At 33.6% G+C, this 15959-nt stretch overlaps 2 protein-coding genes across 5 annotated transcripts; one reads left to right on the forward strand and one right to left on the reverse strand.

The window, feature by feature from the left end:
- The first annotated feature begins 305 nt into the window (after nucleotides 1-305).
- LOC100814759 (glycerol-3-phosphate acyltransferase 3-like) lies at nucleotides 306-6950 on the forward strand. Of its 2 annotated transcripts, none has more exons than XM_006584549.4 (13): nucleotides 306-464; nucleotides 743-911; nucleotides 1164-1221; nucleotides 2467-2585; nucleotides 3196-3295; nucleotides 4259-4354; nucleotides 4455-4551; nucleotides 5235-5322; nucleotides 5394-5490; nucleotides 5648-5733; nucleotides 5835-5954; nucleotides 6065-6163; nucleotides 6710-6950. In XM_006584549.4, the coding sequence occupies exons 2-13, from the start codon at nucleotides 799-801 to the stop codon at nucleotides 6756-6758; spliced, it is 1122 nt and encodes a 373-aa protein (XP_006584612.1). In that variant the 5' UTR covers nucleotides 306-464; nucleotides 743-798; the 3' UTR covers nucleotides 6759-6950.
- Nucleotides 6951-8196: 1246 nt separating this feature from the next.
- On the reverse strand, nucleotides 8197-12094 carry LOC100127416 (MSI1). Of its 3 annotated transcripts, none has more exons than NM_001250666.2 (7): nucleotides 11981-12093; nucleotides 11711-11770; nucleotides 10323-11133; nucleotides 10086-10238; nucleotides 9345-9469; nucleotides 9159-9254; nucleotides 8197-8745 (listed from the first exon to the last, which is right to left on the reverse strand). In NM_001250666.2, exons 3-7 carry the CDS (start codon nucleotides 10992-10994, stop codon nucleotides 8514-8516), a joined length of 1278 nt encoding a protein of 425 aa, NP_001237595.2. In that variant the 5' UTR covers nucleotides 10995-11133; nucleotides 11711-11770; nucleotides 11981-12093; the 3' UTR covers nucleotides 8197-8513. The 3 variants fall into 3 exon arrangements, with proteins under 3 accessions (NP_001237595.2, XP_025985150.1, XP_040873496.1); XM_026129365.2 differs by having other exon boundaries at nucleotides 8358-8745; nucleotides 12060-12093; XM_041017562.1 differs by having other exon boundaries at nucleotides 8358-8745; nucleotides 10323-11770; nucleotides 11981-12094.
- Between the last annotated feature and the right edge of the window lie 3865 nt (nucleotides 12095-15959).

Consider the following 15959-nt stretch of genomic DNA (forward strand, 5'->3'; position numbering starts at 1 on the left):
TATGGAAATTTTTATTTTAAGTTATAATCATTTAACTAATGATAATGTGTCACTTCCTAAATTAATCTTTTTAATATTATAAGTGATTGGGATCGTGATATTATTTAATTGATAATAAAAATAAAAAAATAAAAAATTTAATATATTAAAGATTCAAAATAATAATTTTTTTATTAAAAATTTAAAATAAAATTCTTCATTTATCAAATACATTAAACATATTTAAGTCTAAATTATTATATAAGTATGATGTAAATAAATTCTTCTTGTTTCAATTGACTGGGATAAAAAGGAAGCGAAGCACTTAAGAAATTAAATAGGCGCGGTAGGCATGCTCCCCAAGGACTCGGATGAATCATGTTTGGTTAGGACAAAATTGCCCTCCATCACTTTCCTTGTTAGAGTTGGTTTCTGCAACCTACCATGCAATTCCTCACCTGAATCCGTTTTCTATTGCCACGTTGGTGAGCTCTTTCTCTTCTTCACTTTTTTTTTCTTCTTTCTCGGGATTTCCTTCCAATGCGATCTCATACATTATTGTTCGGCTAATCTTCGTAGATTCTTCGGTTCTTAGTTAAAAAGGATCGTTAGGGTTTTCTATTTTCATCTAATTGCATGGAACCAATTTGATGGAACTAGATAATACAATTGATTAATTAATTGCTGCATCGAATGGAGAAATCTGTTTAACTCCTTAAATATTTGTTTCGAATCAGTTGATTTTTCACTATGCGTATTTCAGGATCGAAAAGTCTAGTTTAACCACACGTTTGTGGTTGTAGTGGAAGCGTAACGAAGATGAATGGCATTGGGAAACTCAAATCGTCGAGTTCTGAATTGGACCTTCACATTGAAGATTACCTACCTTCTGGATCCAGTGTTCAACAAGAACGGCATGGCAAGCTCCGACTGTATGTGTATCCTCTATTTCCATTTCCATGTCTTGCTTATATGCTGAAAAATAGGGGGCAGTGAAAAAGGAGTAGTTTTTTTTTTAATAATTTGCGTGATCTAATTGAGGAATGGAGATTAAGGGCATGTTTGATTACTCTTTTCAAAAAGAGTTTTAGGGTTTCTTAGTTGGCATTTTGAATGTGTTCCCTTCTGCTTTTCCGAAATGTCCTGACAATACCGTTTCCGGATTTACGACTTCTATATTTCAGGTGTGATTTGCTAGACATTTCTCCTAGTCTATCTGAGGCAGCACGTGCCATTGTAGATGTGAGGTTTTGACCTTTTGCCTTTATTAGTAGTTTTTCTGCTTTGTGGTTTCACTGTGTCAATTACTATATTTTAGAAAGTCACTGATGATGAAATTGCTGTTGAGAGAATTCAAGGTCGAACATGGTGGATGATTTCAGCCTTTTCTAAAACTAAATCTTGACCTGACGCAGTAGACTGACTGTTTTTCGTTCAATGTTGTCAAAATTGAGATTCTACTTGAGATCAGGAAGGGGATGGAAGGTTGTAAATTGCAGGATCATAACAAGGATAGAAAGATCCTGCTGAAAATGTAAAATTATACTTTAAACACACTCATGCATAGAAAATAACTTGGATAACAAAAACAACATTTAAATCTTGACATTTAACTAAAATTGAAAATTCATAACATTCAACTCATAATAAGTCACATAAAATAATTTTTTTATAACATAACTGAAAGTACTAAAACTCAATAAAATTGGAAGAGGGAACTGTCCACTACAAACAGTGTCATTGCTGTTGCCACTTGCCACCAGCCCTACTAGCACTTGAAGACATTTTTTTTTTTGTACAAACACTGAAGGCTTAATACAGAGAGAAGAGAGAAATAGACCAAAATGTAGAATACAGGACACAGATGATGGTCAATGACCCATGAACCCAGCTGCTTCAAACAAATTTGGAACACCAAAACCCACAGATCCCACGAACCAGCAAGTATGATTGGCAATTTCACACGGATCCCAAAATTTCCAATCCCAAGAGCAATCCAGCACAGAGAGGAACTGAACTGTCTTATGTTAGGAAACAGGGCCTTATTGGAGATAAGCCTCTTAAGGTTTATCAACGTAGGCCCAAAGTTGTTAGGCACTGAGAATTTCTGAATTATGTTTGAGAGGGGTAGTGAGGTAATTGCTGAGGTTGTTAGAAGTTAGTAGTGTGTGTGTGGTTTCTGTTATAAGAAAGTGCTATTCTGATTGTAGAATCATCCTGGGGATCATTTATGAGATTTGGAGTGTAGAGATATTCTCTCACTTGGGAGAGCAGTGGCTCTCAGAAATTCGCTCTTCCCTTTCTCTCTCTTATTGCTATTTTCCATTTCTGCAAGCACCTCTGATACATCACTTATCATCTTATATCTTATATTTATAATTCTGTGCAATTCCCATATTCTATGTCCAAGCCTGAAGCCATTAGACATGATCTTTTTTTAAATATCTTTCAAATTTGCTCACTGACTCTGAATTTTATGTTGGATAGGATACATTCACAAGGTGCTTCAAGTCAAATCCTCCAGAACCTTGGAACTGGAATGTTTATTTGTTTCCTTTGTGGTGCTGTGGAGTTGTGGTTCGATATTTGATTTTGTTCCCTATTAGGTTAGCTTATTCCTTTTCTATACATACTTACATGTTATGCATGATGCGATAGTACTTCTGAAATCATTCAATCATAGAGTTTGCCTAGCTAATTTCCAATGCTACATTTGCTTGTTATATGCATCAAGATTGGCAGCATTTTAGAAAAAAAGTTATTAGGATATTATTTGAACTTTAGTTTCAATTAAACTAAATTTCCTTTTCCTCATGTATGTAATCATTAAAAAATAGAACCAATTTGATTTAGAAACTGATCCCCATGTTTGGAATTCATTAAAAATGAATTGAATTCATGTTATCTTGCTAATTTTCCTCTTTTACCCTTCAAATAATATGATTTCTCTATAATGAGGGCAATGTTGTCAATTTAAATAGTTAAAACTTAAATCGAATCAAACCAAATTTGAGCAGATTTCTGCATGTACTCAACTAAAATCACAGATTTCAAAATCAAAGCAACTCCTTTTGAAAAAAGAATTTCATGTATAAATCATGAATTTTTAAATTTTGTGACTTCAAATGTAATGTTTGTGTTTGGCCTATTAGTCCCTCTTTTATGCTTTTCATGTTAATGTCCTGGCCATGTGATGTGTCCTATTTGACTCTGCAGGATTCTAGTGTTGGCATTAGGATGGATTATATTTCTTTCAGCCTTCATTCCAGTGCACTCCCTCCTGAAAGGAAATGATGATTTGAGGAAAAAGATTGAGGTATCAATTCAGATTATTCTTGCTATTTTCCCCCATTGAATTATTTTTAACATAGATTTCTGTTTCTCTATAGTATGCACTAGGAAGGCTGCATTTACTGTCTGTTATAATTTCTACCAGCTTATAATTTTAAGACCTCTTTGAACTTTGAATCAAGTCCATAAAAAGTAAAAGAGAGGCTTCAACTTTCTGATTTAGCTTATCTTAAAACACAAAATGATCTTCTGGTAATGTGCTAATAATATTTCCAATGTTAAGGCATATAGTGTCCAAATATTTGGTATCGTTTGTGTTCTACATATTATTTGTATTTTGTTTTTTATTATTATCATTACGAAGGAGGTTTGAGACTTGGTGTGAATTGAGCTACTGCTCTTAATCCGCTTTTATTGTAGTGTTTTAGTTAGCCTTCACTTCATTTGTTTTAATTTTAAACACCTGTGGTCTGATGTCAATTTTCGTTGCCTCATCTATCTTGAAAAGCATTGCTTTTGTCATATGCTTTATCTTTTTAATTTCTGTTAATTTTACTATCATATTTGAAGGATTTTTGCTAGGAAGCTGATTTTAAAATCTAATTACTTGTCAGCCTAGTGGCCCTAGAGGAAAAAGAAAAATAGTTGAATGATTACATATAAAACTTTAATGGGTAGACAAATGGAAGAATCAATACATGTTGAAAAATAAAAATATAAGTAGATAAAATCTGTTATTTTTATCATCTTAGATGAATGGAACGAATTTTGGCCAATTTGCTGGAGGACATAGTTTATGCCCTTTATTTTTTAAATATCTATTTACTTAATTGACGGATGCTGTATGCAGCTGAGTACATGGCATAAGATGTATACAACTTCTAATTGGCTCTTTCTATTTTCCTTTCCTTTGATGAATAGAAACTTCAATATACTCACTTGCATCAATCCAAGGTATTTTAAATTGTTCAATTCTCGTTTCTTTCAGAGGTGTTTGGTGGAGATGATGTGCAGTTTCTTTGTTGCATCATGGACTGGGGTTGTCAAGTACCATGGGCCAAGACCTAGTATCCGACCAAAACAGGTTTGTCTGATGTATATTGATGCTACCATGTTCTTATTCGTATATCCATCAAAATGTAAATGTTATTTATTAATAATCTGCATTTTCCTTTACTGAACAGGTTTTTGTGGCCAATCATACTTCCATGATTGATTTCATTATCTTAGAACAGATGACTGCATTTGCTGTTATTATGCAGAAGCATCCTGGATGGGTTGGTAAGTTTATAGTGCTATATGTTGGCTTTAAATACACAAGAAGCCTTGCCTTGTCTTTATCATCAAAACAGTTTTTTTTGTTATCTGTATTTGCTTGTGGCATACCATCTCTGGGTGAATCAGTTTTTAAGAATATTATGGTGCTAACACAATTCCACTCTTCTTCTGAGATATCTCCAGTATATTTTAAAATTCTTATCAAAATGAAAGCTTGTTTTAAAGTCAGAGAATGTGAGTAATCCAGCTATTGTAGTACGTTGAATATTTTGTTACTAAACTATCTTATCAAAAAGTGGGTTTGAGCCTAACTCAACCCTACAAAACTAACTTGTAAGGTGAGGATTGTTCCCCATGTATATAGTTTATTTCGGTGCTATCTTTAGTCAATGTGGGACTTCAACATGTCCCCTTTTGTCCATGACTACCCGTCATGTGGGACTTTCACCACCCCCCTCCCCCTCTATCTATCCTCTATCTATGGTTGACCACGATATAGGTGGCTTTTCCAACCCACGCTTAAGTGGGGAGCAATCCTCACCTTACAAGCCAGTTTTGTAGGGTTGAGTTAAGCTCATAACCTACTTTCTGACATATCTAATCATCCAGCTCTACCTTCCTTCAAGTTTGATGGACACTTCACAATTATAAGTTATGCCTGATGCATTTCTGCATTTCATTCACAGGATTATTGCAGAGCACCATTTTGGAGAGTGTGGGGTGTATCTGGTTCAATCGTACAGAGGCAAAGGATCGAGAAATTGTGGCAAGGAAGTAAGTATAATTGAAAATGCTGGGAAGTATATACTTCAAATCTTATTCTTACCTGATTTTTCATATTTCAGATTGAGGGATCATGTCCTGGGAGCTAACAATAACCCTCTTCTCATATTTCCTGAAGGAACTTGTGTAAATAATCACTACTCTGTCATGTTCAAGAAGGTATAAGATCATTTGCATTTGCATTATGCGAAATGCTGAGTTTTACACTTTTATTTTTACATTAGGCTTTCCTTTTCTTCTTTCCGTTGACTTGTATTCTAATTCTTGTTGTCTGATAGTTTAAATTGAAGCCTCTTCTAATTTTAATGATGTTTAGGGTGCATTTGAACTTGGCTGCACAATTTGCCCAGTTGCAATCAAGTACAATAAAATTTTCGTCGATGCTTTTTGGAATAGTCGAAAGTAAGAAGATGCTTGTTACATGTTAATTATTTCTGTTTCTATTCATTCACTGTTTTTTTTGTATTGCTGGATAAGAGTTGTTGTATCTCCTACATTTGCAGGCAATCATTCACCACTCATCTCTTGCAATTAATGACATCTTGGGCTGTAGTTTGTGATGTTTGGTACTTGGAGCCACAAAATTTGAAGCCAGGAGAGACACCCATTGAATTTGCAGAGAGGTAACAGATCTTTGTTCAAGATTGTTTGGAATATGCAGTGATAGCATGTACATAATGTCTACATTTTGCTTCAAGGCATTGAAACAGTATCTATTATTTCAATGGTGTAGAGTTAGAGACATAATCTCACATCGTGCTGGGCTTAAAAAGGTTCCTTGGGATGGATATCTGAAGTATTCTCGCCCTAGTCCCAAGCACAGAGAAGGAAAGTAAGTTTAATCTCTCAATTATGTTATCTTGTGGTCTTTATGACCTAGGTGTTATAATTAAAATCATGGATGTGAGTTATTTTTGTTTCATGTCCTAAAGTCAATAGTAGAGGTTTATGAGTAGCTACCAAAGAAGTACATTAAAAATAGACTAAGTGTAACACGTTGTTCTCAAGGAAAAAAGGGGTGTATAATCTTTTAGAATATAATGGAGGGTACTAGGTAGCATAATTAAGTGAAAACTAAGTGGCATTTGTGTAATAATTGAAACACAGAATATTTCCATAAATCAATCGCACCCTTAGTCATACATGAAATTTAGCATTGGCAGCATTTCATGTATCTACTTTTCCGTGTTGGATTTGTTAAATATTATATTAAAATGTAAAAACTTTTAAATTTTGTAATTGATTCTGTGTGCTAGAATTTGCTTGTACCAACCAACCAGTCATACCATGTTTAGATAGATTTGTTCACGCATTTCCCATTCTTGAGAAATTTAAATCATGTTACTTACCTCGTTGATTATCATAATAATTTTTGTAGGCAACAAATATTCGCTGAGTCTGTGTTGCGGCGCTTTGAGGAAAAATAATGTATATCTTTTTACTTTTTCAGTAATGATTTTCTCCAACCCTTGTTTGTACTCCACTTACTACTATGATATACATGTAGATCTTACATGAAATTGCCTGAAAATTTTCCATGACCAGTTGCGCTCTGTTATGGACAAAACTAACAGGAACTATTCATTTTTAGGTATGAAAACTTTTTGCAGTTAAGACAATTTGAATCTCGATATGCCTATCTAAATTGTTACTATTTATCCAATCCTACAGTTGCCGGCCCTTAAAAACTAAAACGAATTGGCTCCTCCAATTCGTCATAGCAACTGCGTGATCTAGAACTACTCTAAATTAAGGCACTTGCTATGAATAATAAAGCGCATCTAACCTTAAACTGTTCCAAAGCTATCGCTCTTTAACTTAAATTGTACGGACTAATAGAAAAATTAATTTAAATTGTGCTTAATTACAATTCATGCTTTAATTTTTCTACAATAATGCTGTTTTTAATTATATCTTTTGTAATAATAAATGGTTCTAAAATAAATTAGCATAACTCACCTTACAATCAGAATACGATCCCTTATTGCAATGTTTCATCCTTGTTTTCAAGTTTTTTTTTTCAGGAGATTTGTTATTATTGATGCATGTGTCGCTAAAGAGATTCTTTTCATAGCCATAAAACAAATGATCAGGAATCCAATGATAAAGAACTAAGATACATTAGATTCTTTTAATAAAATCATGAAGATTGACCAACTAAAGTTATAATGAAAAATAAGCACAAGATTAAAATGGAGAAAACAAAAGTTTATAAATTTGTGTTCATCGTGACAATTAAATCAAGGTCTTTTGAGTGTGGACGAATTTTATTGGTTATTATTTGAAAAGTTATTAAACACAACGAGTGTTATAGACAAATTATGCATGAAAAAAATAGTAAAAATGACTTTAAAAAAAAAAGTGAATGACATTTTATCAGCTCATACCTTTTGCCCCGTCATAAACCCTGGTCAATCACTGACGTTTACGTCTTCGATCATTCGATGTGATATATGTGGCGAGACCGCCGAAGTTGCCTAATTGCTGACTCTACTCAATTAGAAGTTTTATTTAGTATTTACAAATTGATTGATAATTTGATGCATCCAAATAATTGAAATAAACTTTCAAGTTCAGGGTTTATGAATAGGAAATCTATACGCTTGAAAGATTTTGACTTGATTTGACTATGGATAAGCAGGGATCTGAGTGTCTTACAAAAAACAGAAGCTCAGACCAACTATTTGCAAGTTGCAATTACAAAAGGGGAAAAAAACTTTAATAGCGAAAATTATAAATCTTTATAATTTTAATTTGACTTCGCAAAAGCTTCATTTAACTTCTTGAGTTAAAAAAAAAAAATCATTCTCTTAATATATTATTATTTTTCGCCACTGTTTCCTCTTAAAAAAAACTAAAATGAATGACATTTACAAAATATAGATTAAAGTGGAATAAAGACTTTTTTGGGACAATGCACAGCTGTAACTACGATGGATTATGAACAATAACAATCAGTCATGATAAAAGGGAAACCTTTACCATCGAAAGATACACCTAGGTCTCGGTTGTTCAGCATGCTACTGTTGAAGGCAATCATAGTTCATACCTCACAAAACACAGCTACAACTAAGGTGCAAAACGAAGTAGCAGCACGAATTTAAATATGGAAAAAGCTCCCCGAGTCCACAACACTGAACCTGTATTCAACACTACACTAATTATCATGTCCGTCAATTACATTAGGATGCCGCTGCCTTCGTTGACTCTTCTGGCAGATCATCTTCGTCGTGGTATATGTTCTCTGCCATCTGCCATATTTGAAGTATGTTGTCTTCGGCGACACTAGCAACAACCCAATCTTCACATGGATTCCAGGAAAAGTCAGATATTTTGCTTGTATGACCTCCATGAATAAAGAGCAATTCTGGTGGACCATCTTCGGCATCTTCTGGTGACTGCTCTTCATCAATCCTGCACAACAAATGAGTGAACCTTTTTATTAAGGCAAACATTTGGAATATCTATGATTTATTATGATATGATTTAACTATTGGTATTTTTTAATAATTCATTTTCACCAAATAGTCATTTAACATTCCGCAGCTGAAACATTTGAGCTACATGTTAAAGCTGGCCTGGTATCTAATAAAACCGTACTAAAACTAAGTCCAAGGGTTCAGACTCTGAGAAATTGTTATCCAATTAATTTGCTGGAAAGAGGGAGCTATTATTCAAGCGGCATAATGACCCCAATTCACCCAAATGGATAAAAAATTTAACAGATGAATTTTTAACACTAACCACCATGACAAATTTCAGGACAACAAATAGTAATAAATCCACTAAAAACATCAGAGATGATAATGCTTTTATTAAGCAAATACCTGCTAAGATCCCACACCATGAGTCTCCTACCCAGACAACAAGAAGCCAAGATAGTCTCATTCTTTGGATTCCAGCCAACCTGGAAAACCTCCTCCCTGTTGGACCCAAGAACAGCAATCCAGATAAATAACTGCTAAATATAAGTACAAATAGAGCAATTATAGAAAATCTGAAGAGAACGTTACTTGTGAGAATCAAAGATGTGCAGTGGAGTATTGATCTTCCGCAGATCAAACAACTTCACAGTTTTATCTGTAGAACCAGTAGCAACAACCCATTCGTTAAAGGGATTGAAAGCCAAGCAGTTAACCTGACAAGATATCCAAGAGGAAAAAAAAAAAGCTTTTATCAGTGGGACATTGAGTAGAAGAGTATTAGCATTTTTAAGACATTGAAAACCCACCAAAATATGGTGAACATACCAGAGTTAAAAAGATAGAAGCAACTAAAGCATAATGGAGAACATTACAAGAGCAGACAGACTGGGCTGGACTGAAAATTTGGGTAAGCTAAAAAGGTCTCTGAGCAAACAAAAAATGAAAAGCCATAGAAGTAAAATAGTATCAACATACAACTGGAGATGAGTAATGACCAGTTCTTTAATCTTAGCCACAGTTAGAAATTCATGAATTTTCTATCATCGCCCATAGTTAAGTCTTTCATTTCAATATGTCACCAATGTTGAACCAGTGATGCCCTTAAGATTTAATGTGTGATTACTGAGACAGGCCAAACTTTCTCATGAATTTGTAGATTTCAAACAAAAGTAAATGGTGATACGACCAAATATAAACTGGTAACTCCAATTCCCTCTGTGAAGTTTGTTTGGTATCAAACATGTGCAGATCATAAACAGGCAAGTTACTCCTCCACAGGTTATACTCATTTCAACAAAGATTTACCAATTCATTGCATTAACAACGCACCTCACTTTGATGAGCAACAACAGATTGGACAGGCTTGCTGGCAGCGGGCGTTCGAAGGTCCCATATAAGTAAGTATTGATCATCGCCAACAGAGCCAAACAAGTACTCATGCCTCAAATGCCAAGCCACATCTTCCACGACACCTTCATGTACCTAGCCCCAAAAAAAAAGCATCTTCCACAGATTACATTCACTGATCAACCTAACCAGAAAACAGCAAGAGATGCAGTTACAAACCTTAAAAATCTGCATTGCCTCTAGGCTCTTATTCTTGGGAGTGCCATTAATATCCCACAAGCAAATCTGAGCATCATCAGAACCACTAAGCAAGTGGCCCTGCTTGAACTTACTCCAGGACAAACCATAGCCTTCAGTGTTATGACCCCTAAGCCTTAAATCAGGGTTACAGGCACCATCAAGAGGGGGCTTAGAGGGATGCTTGCTATAATCGAAGACATAAACCTCAGCACTAACGGTCTTGGTGGCAATGATGAAGGGGTTCTGGGGCATGTAGCGAGCCCTGTTAACCTCACCCTCATGGTTGATCTGCTGGATGATCTGGACCTTGCCATTGGCACAGCCAAAGCCACCAATGTCAGGGCGGTCATCATCATAGTGGCGGGCATCATTCTCAGCATCATCAAGAGGGAGTTGGACCTGCGCCAGCATGAGGTAATTGGGCTCATTTTCAGAAGTGTGGGTGCCCAAGATGACCTTCTGGAGGGAGTAGTCTTTGCCAGGTGGTTCATGGCGGTCAGGAAGCCACTCCACAGTGAGGGAAGGCCACTCGAGGGCATGCGTAATGACCAGATCATACAAGAAAGGACTGTTCTTCTTCCATATCTTGTACTCTTCATTAATCAGTCGTTCCTCAATCTCACCCCTCATCTCTTCCTCCTCTTTCCCCATCCACACTCAGCCTATTCTAACACTAACCACCCTTCTCTCTGCAATCCCAACAATCACAATCTTTTAAAATTGCAACTAATTATCAGTTCTACTTGGGGGCTTGAGTTGGTTCACTCTGTTTATTTACTCCCCTCACCCGCTGCAATACATCAAACAGAAATAAAGCTCAGTTAGCACCGTAAATTCATATGCAGTAAAGACACTGATGAATCCTTTCCCCTACACCACATTGGAGTCCCATACTTGCAGTTGGATCCCAACAATATAATTTATATACTTCAGGAGACATTAAAAATAAATATACATATTTAGTAACTGATTAACTACAAATCCTTTCATTTCCAACATGTTTAGGAAGTCAGCCTGCCCCTATCAAACCTTTCACGTTCAATCCCATTGTTTTTCAGCATTGGCATCATCATCATCATCCAATATAAGCTAACAGGTTTAGATGATGAGGGAAAAACTAAAGTAAATGCGAAAAAGAACATCAAATATGAAGCAATGTTGCGGACAATTCAGTACATGAGAAGCGCATAATCATTTGCATGCATCCTACATAACATAAAATGTATATAGAAAGCAGAGTTAAAGACAGAACACTAGATCGCACACCTAAACCAGGTCACGAAATCAGTTCACTCAACGAGGTACTCAATGTGATTCTGATTCCTAACAACAGGATTTTCAACTGAAGAATTAAAATTAAAACTCACAACGATTCGGTCTCCGATGCTGAAATCCTTCTGCTCGCTCAGAAGAAACCCGAGAATTAACTGGGAAAACGGGAAGAAGAAGAAAAAAGCGCGGTTAGGTTAGAGCAAAATAAAATTGAAAGCAAAAAAAGCGTAACAGAAGAGAGAGTGTGAATGGAGAGAGAAATGAGATATTAAAAGGCGATTCGCAAACACAAGTCCGTTGAATTTCCCGTTCGCGAGTAGTAGAAGAAGATACTCGGGAACGGGAAATTGGGAAGAGAGACTCACGGTCACGGTAGTAGGAACTAGGAACTGCAAAGACCAAGATTGAGAATTGAACCCTAACTAAGATGAAATGTACACTTACGATATTGAAAACAAGTGCGCGCCTCTCCTCTCTCGCTCACTTTAGTAGTGGGACCAGTAACTAAGACGATATGTAATAAATTAAAATTGTAAAAAGTCATTTTATCTGGGCTGGGTCCAATTCTCAGGCCGGCCCAAATTCAGGCCTGTACCGCGTTGTCGGTTTCGCGCCTCTTCCCATGCTTAAAAAATAATTGGAATTTAAAATATCAAACATATGTTTTTTTATCAATAATTATTATTTAAAATCGTGATTTATATAATTTTAATATTAATATTATAAAGGAAGTGAATAAATAATAATTCAAGATGAATGAATATGTTTGATTTGTATTCTTTTTAGACTTTGCTCCTCTAAAGTGAACAAGTTCCCCGTAAGTAATCTTCTATGTTTATGAGAAAAAAAAAATGCTAGAAACACAGTGATATTTTTTTTATTAATGACTAAAATTATTTATTTTACCATCTAAAATGAGTGGCTAACTTTAAAGGAGTTGGAATAATTTTTTATATATAAAGATACACATATTGCTTAATTTTCTAAAATAAACTTATTTAGTAGAGAATAAATATAAAAAAATAAATGTGTTTTTCAATAAATAAAGACAAGTTCAATGTTTGAAGTAGTCTTTTTTAATAAGAAATAAATAAAATTTTAACATAAATAAATTAGATTATTTTATTATGCACACTAGGTGAAATAAGGGCAACATGTTATGCTTTTACCTAAAATAAACTAATTTGATAAAGAATAAATAAATAAAGTTTCTTTATAATTAAATAACCAATTAACTGATATGAGAATTTCAAACAGATCAGTAGATAATTTAAAAAGTAGTTAAACAGTCTAGTGTGTTTGGATTTTGACTAAAAATCTGTTTGCACACATCCTATTTTTTCAAAAATAAATAAAGTTTCTTTATAGTTAAATAGCCAATTAACTCAGATGGAATTTAAAATTTTATTTTTTTTAACTAATTAAAATCCGTTTTTAAATTCTAAAATTTTAAATTTCTTTTACTAAAATATCTAAACAGTTATTTTTAATAAAAAAAAATTAATTTTCTTGTAAAAAAATATATTACCTAATTAAATTACTTTATCCAAATAAACTCACTCTAACAGTCCATTGAATGAAAAAACTGGTAAGATAAAGGATTGGGTTGAGCATTGTACTACTAGTAGCATCTCACACAAGAAGAAGCATTGGATTAAATTAAAATATACTTAGACAAGAAGAAGAAGAAGAAGGAGAATGAATAAATTAACAGTAAGAGTCAAGAATCACCATCTGTTATCCTTCATTTAATTTTTAGTGTAATATAGATTTGAAAACAAAAGAAAAGATACCCCAGAGGAGCTTCAATTCCTCACCATCCCCGAAGACATTTTACCTCATTACCCTCACCCTCTTCACGCACCCCCTAATTTCCCAGCTGCAGTCCCCTTTCAACGACCCATCCTAAACCTCCTCATCCAGTTCCTCTTCGCCTTCTCCGCCATCCCCCGCGTCTTCAGCCGCCTCTTCCTCGCCGTCCTCATCGTCCTTATTTAGCTATGACACGTCTTTGGACCTACATATATTGGGTCCATCTTGGGCCAGAGATCAGCCCAGTTCCATATGTACTCGTCCCAACCTAACTAGTGCCAGAGACCTAAGGCTATTGTATCCTGCACCCTCGTTATTGTATTCTGCACCTCATTATATTTTAAAAAATCTATTTTGGAATATAAATTTACATTCGAAAGAATATAATGGGAGGTGTCGGATGAATAGTAGAAGTGATGTCATAATCTAATAGTAAGACAAGACAAGAGGATTTAAACTAATGTTGCGGCATATAGATTGAAAGAAATAAATGATTAAGGAGATCAAATGTATACATATAAAGATAAAAGAATGATAATTTGATATACTTAAGAAAGAAAACTTTTGATCAATTGCAAGAGTAGTCGGCAAAATGCATATATCAAGGAGAGAAAAGGAAATATTGAGAATGCCATTGAGGAAGGACAATACTTTATAATTATTATTATTATTACAATTATAATATAAAAGTGAATACTTTTTTTAACTCATTTTTAAAAATCCATTCTTACTGACTTTTTAAAAAAATATTTTTTAAAATAATTCACCCCAAACATATGCTAGAATTCACATTATGCATAGTTAGAAAAGATAATAAAAATTTAGCATTGGACAAAAAGAATATTTTTTTATAGTGGATATTTAATTCTAGTTTTTTATCTAAATAATTATTAATATTATTTCGAATAAATTATCGATATTTATCCATTAAGTGACCAATCCATAGTCTTTAATATTTCATAATCAATCAAACACACTCTCTATCTCATAATTGATTTTTTTTCCTTTTATCACAAAACCAAATTTGAGGTAACTCTTTCCCTCACAAATGAAATAAATTACTCTCAATAAAGAATTAATTTTGATTTTTCGCCCAAAACAAATACTACGTTTAAGGAGGCAAATAAGGCTCTCGGTGTTAATATAAGAGGCATTTTCATTTTCAATAATTTTAATTTTTAACCTTAAAATGGTGGACACATACCGTAAACAAAAAGGCGCCTTATAGGGTACATAAATCCAACAATTGTGTACTACACAGAACACACAATCCTACATTTTATTGTAGGTTATAAAACTTCCAAAATCTAGTTTTCAATCCTTCCAACATTTTACAAAAAGGGTATTATATAAATCTAATATTTGAAACAAGTTCATTGATATTACGATTGAGGAAAGAGCAAATGAATTTATAAAAAAAAAAAAGGAAAGAGCAAATGAAAATATTCATTCCCCTTTCTTTCATAAAGTTGTTGCTTGCAGAGAGTTACTGCTGGCAAAATATTCATCTCGCCCCTGCAACCATCACAACAGCTACCTTGGACTCACACGCCTTATGCCGGTGATTGTATTTGTATTCATCAGACACAACGAGAATGCAACAAGTAAAGATGGAACAACATTTTACTAAAAGCTTTAATTTTTAGCTTTGTTCAACTCACATAGTAAAAAAAAACTATGCACCCTCACCATGTATAGTTTGTTTTTTAGATTTGAAGTAACCTTGCAGAACTTATGGGAAATGGAAATATGTAAGGATATATTTGGATAGAAGTTGAGAAAGTATCTTTACCACACAATTCTGAATTTCAATGCACAAGTAAAGTTTGAGAATAAAAACAATTTTTGTGCTCACAACTAACATCTAAACACATACTAATTTTTCTAATAAAATTGATATTACAAAAATGATTTTGATTAAAATTAATTTTAAAGTGGAATAATTTATATTTAAATATTGTTATCTGTTAACAAATTTACTTTAAAATTTGATAAAAAAATTAACTTAAACCCAAAAAACTCTCCATATTATTTTGTAAAATCAAAATTTGAAGATAAAATCAATTTTATCTACAAAGACTAAGCATCTATATTTTCACTAAAACCTACTTCAACATAAAGTAAAATAAAATAAAAGTAAAATAAATTTTAATAAACCTTTTTGGTGGGTTTAGTTATAACTCATTAATAGTATTTATTAGGTTGATGTGATGTGACTTGTGAGTGATAAAGAAGGCAACTAGTCAATACACTAGGAGATGGAAAGGAAATGACCAATATGTAAATATTTTGAGATAGAATAAGTGAAAAGTGAATATGCACTTTTAACACAGTTATTTCATATTATAAGTTTGATTAAGATTTAAATCTTAAATTACTTTATCAACGGACATACATCTGTATTTTTGTCATTGTAATTTTAAAAACAATGAAACAGTCTAAAACATTTATTAAATAAATATTATTTTTTTATTTGTTGGAATAGAAGACAGTCACATCGACACTCCGTTCTTTTCACTTGTGTCGGTTATT

Source organism: Glycine max, chromosome 8, assembly GCF_000004515.6.
Source record: "Glycine max cultivar Williams 82 chromosome 8, Glycine_max_v4.0, whole genome shotgun sequence".
Taxonomy (NCBI): Eukaryota; Viridiplantae; Streptophyta; class Magnoliopsida; order Fabales; family Fabaceae; genus Glycine; species Glycine max.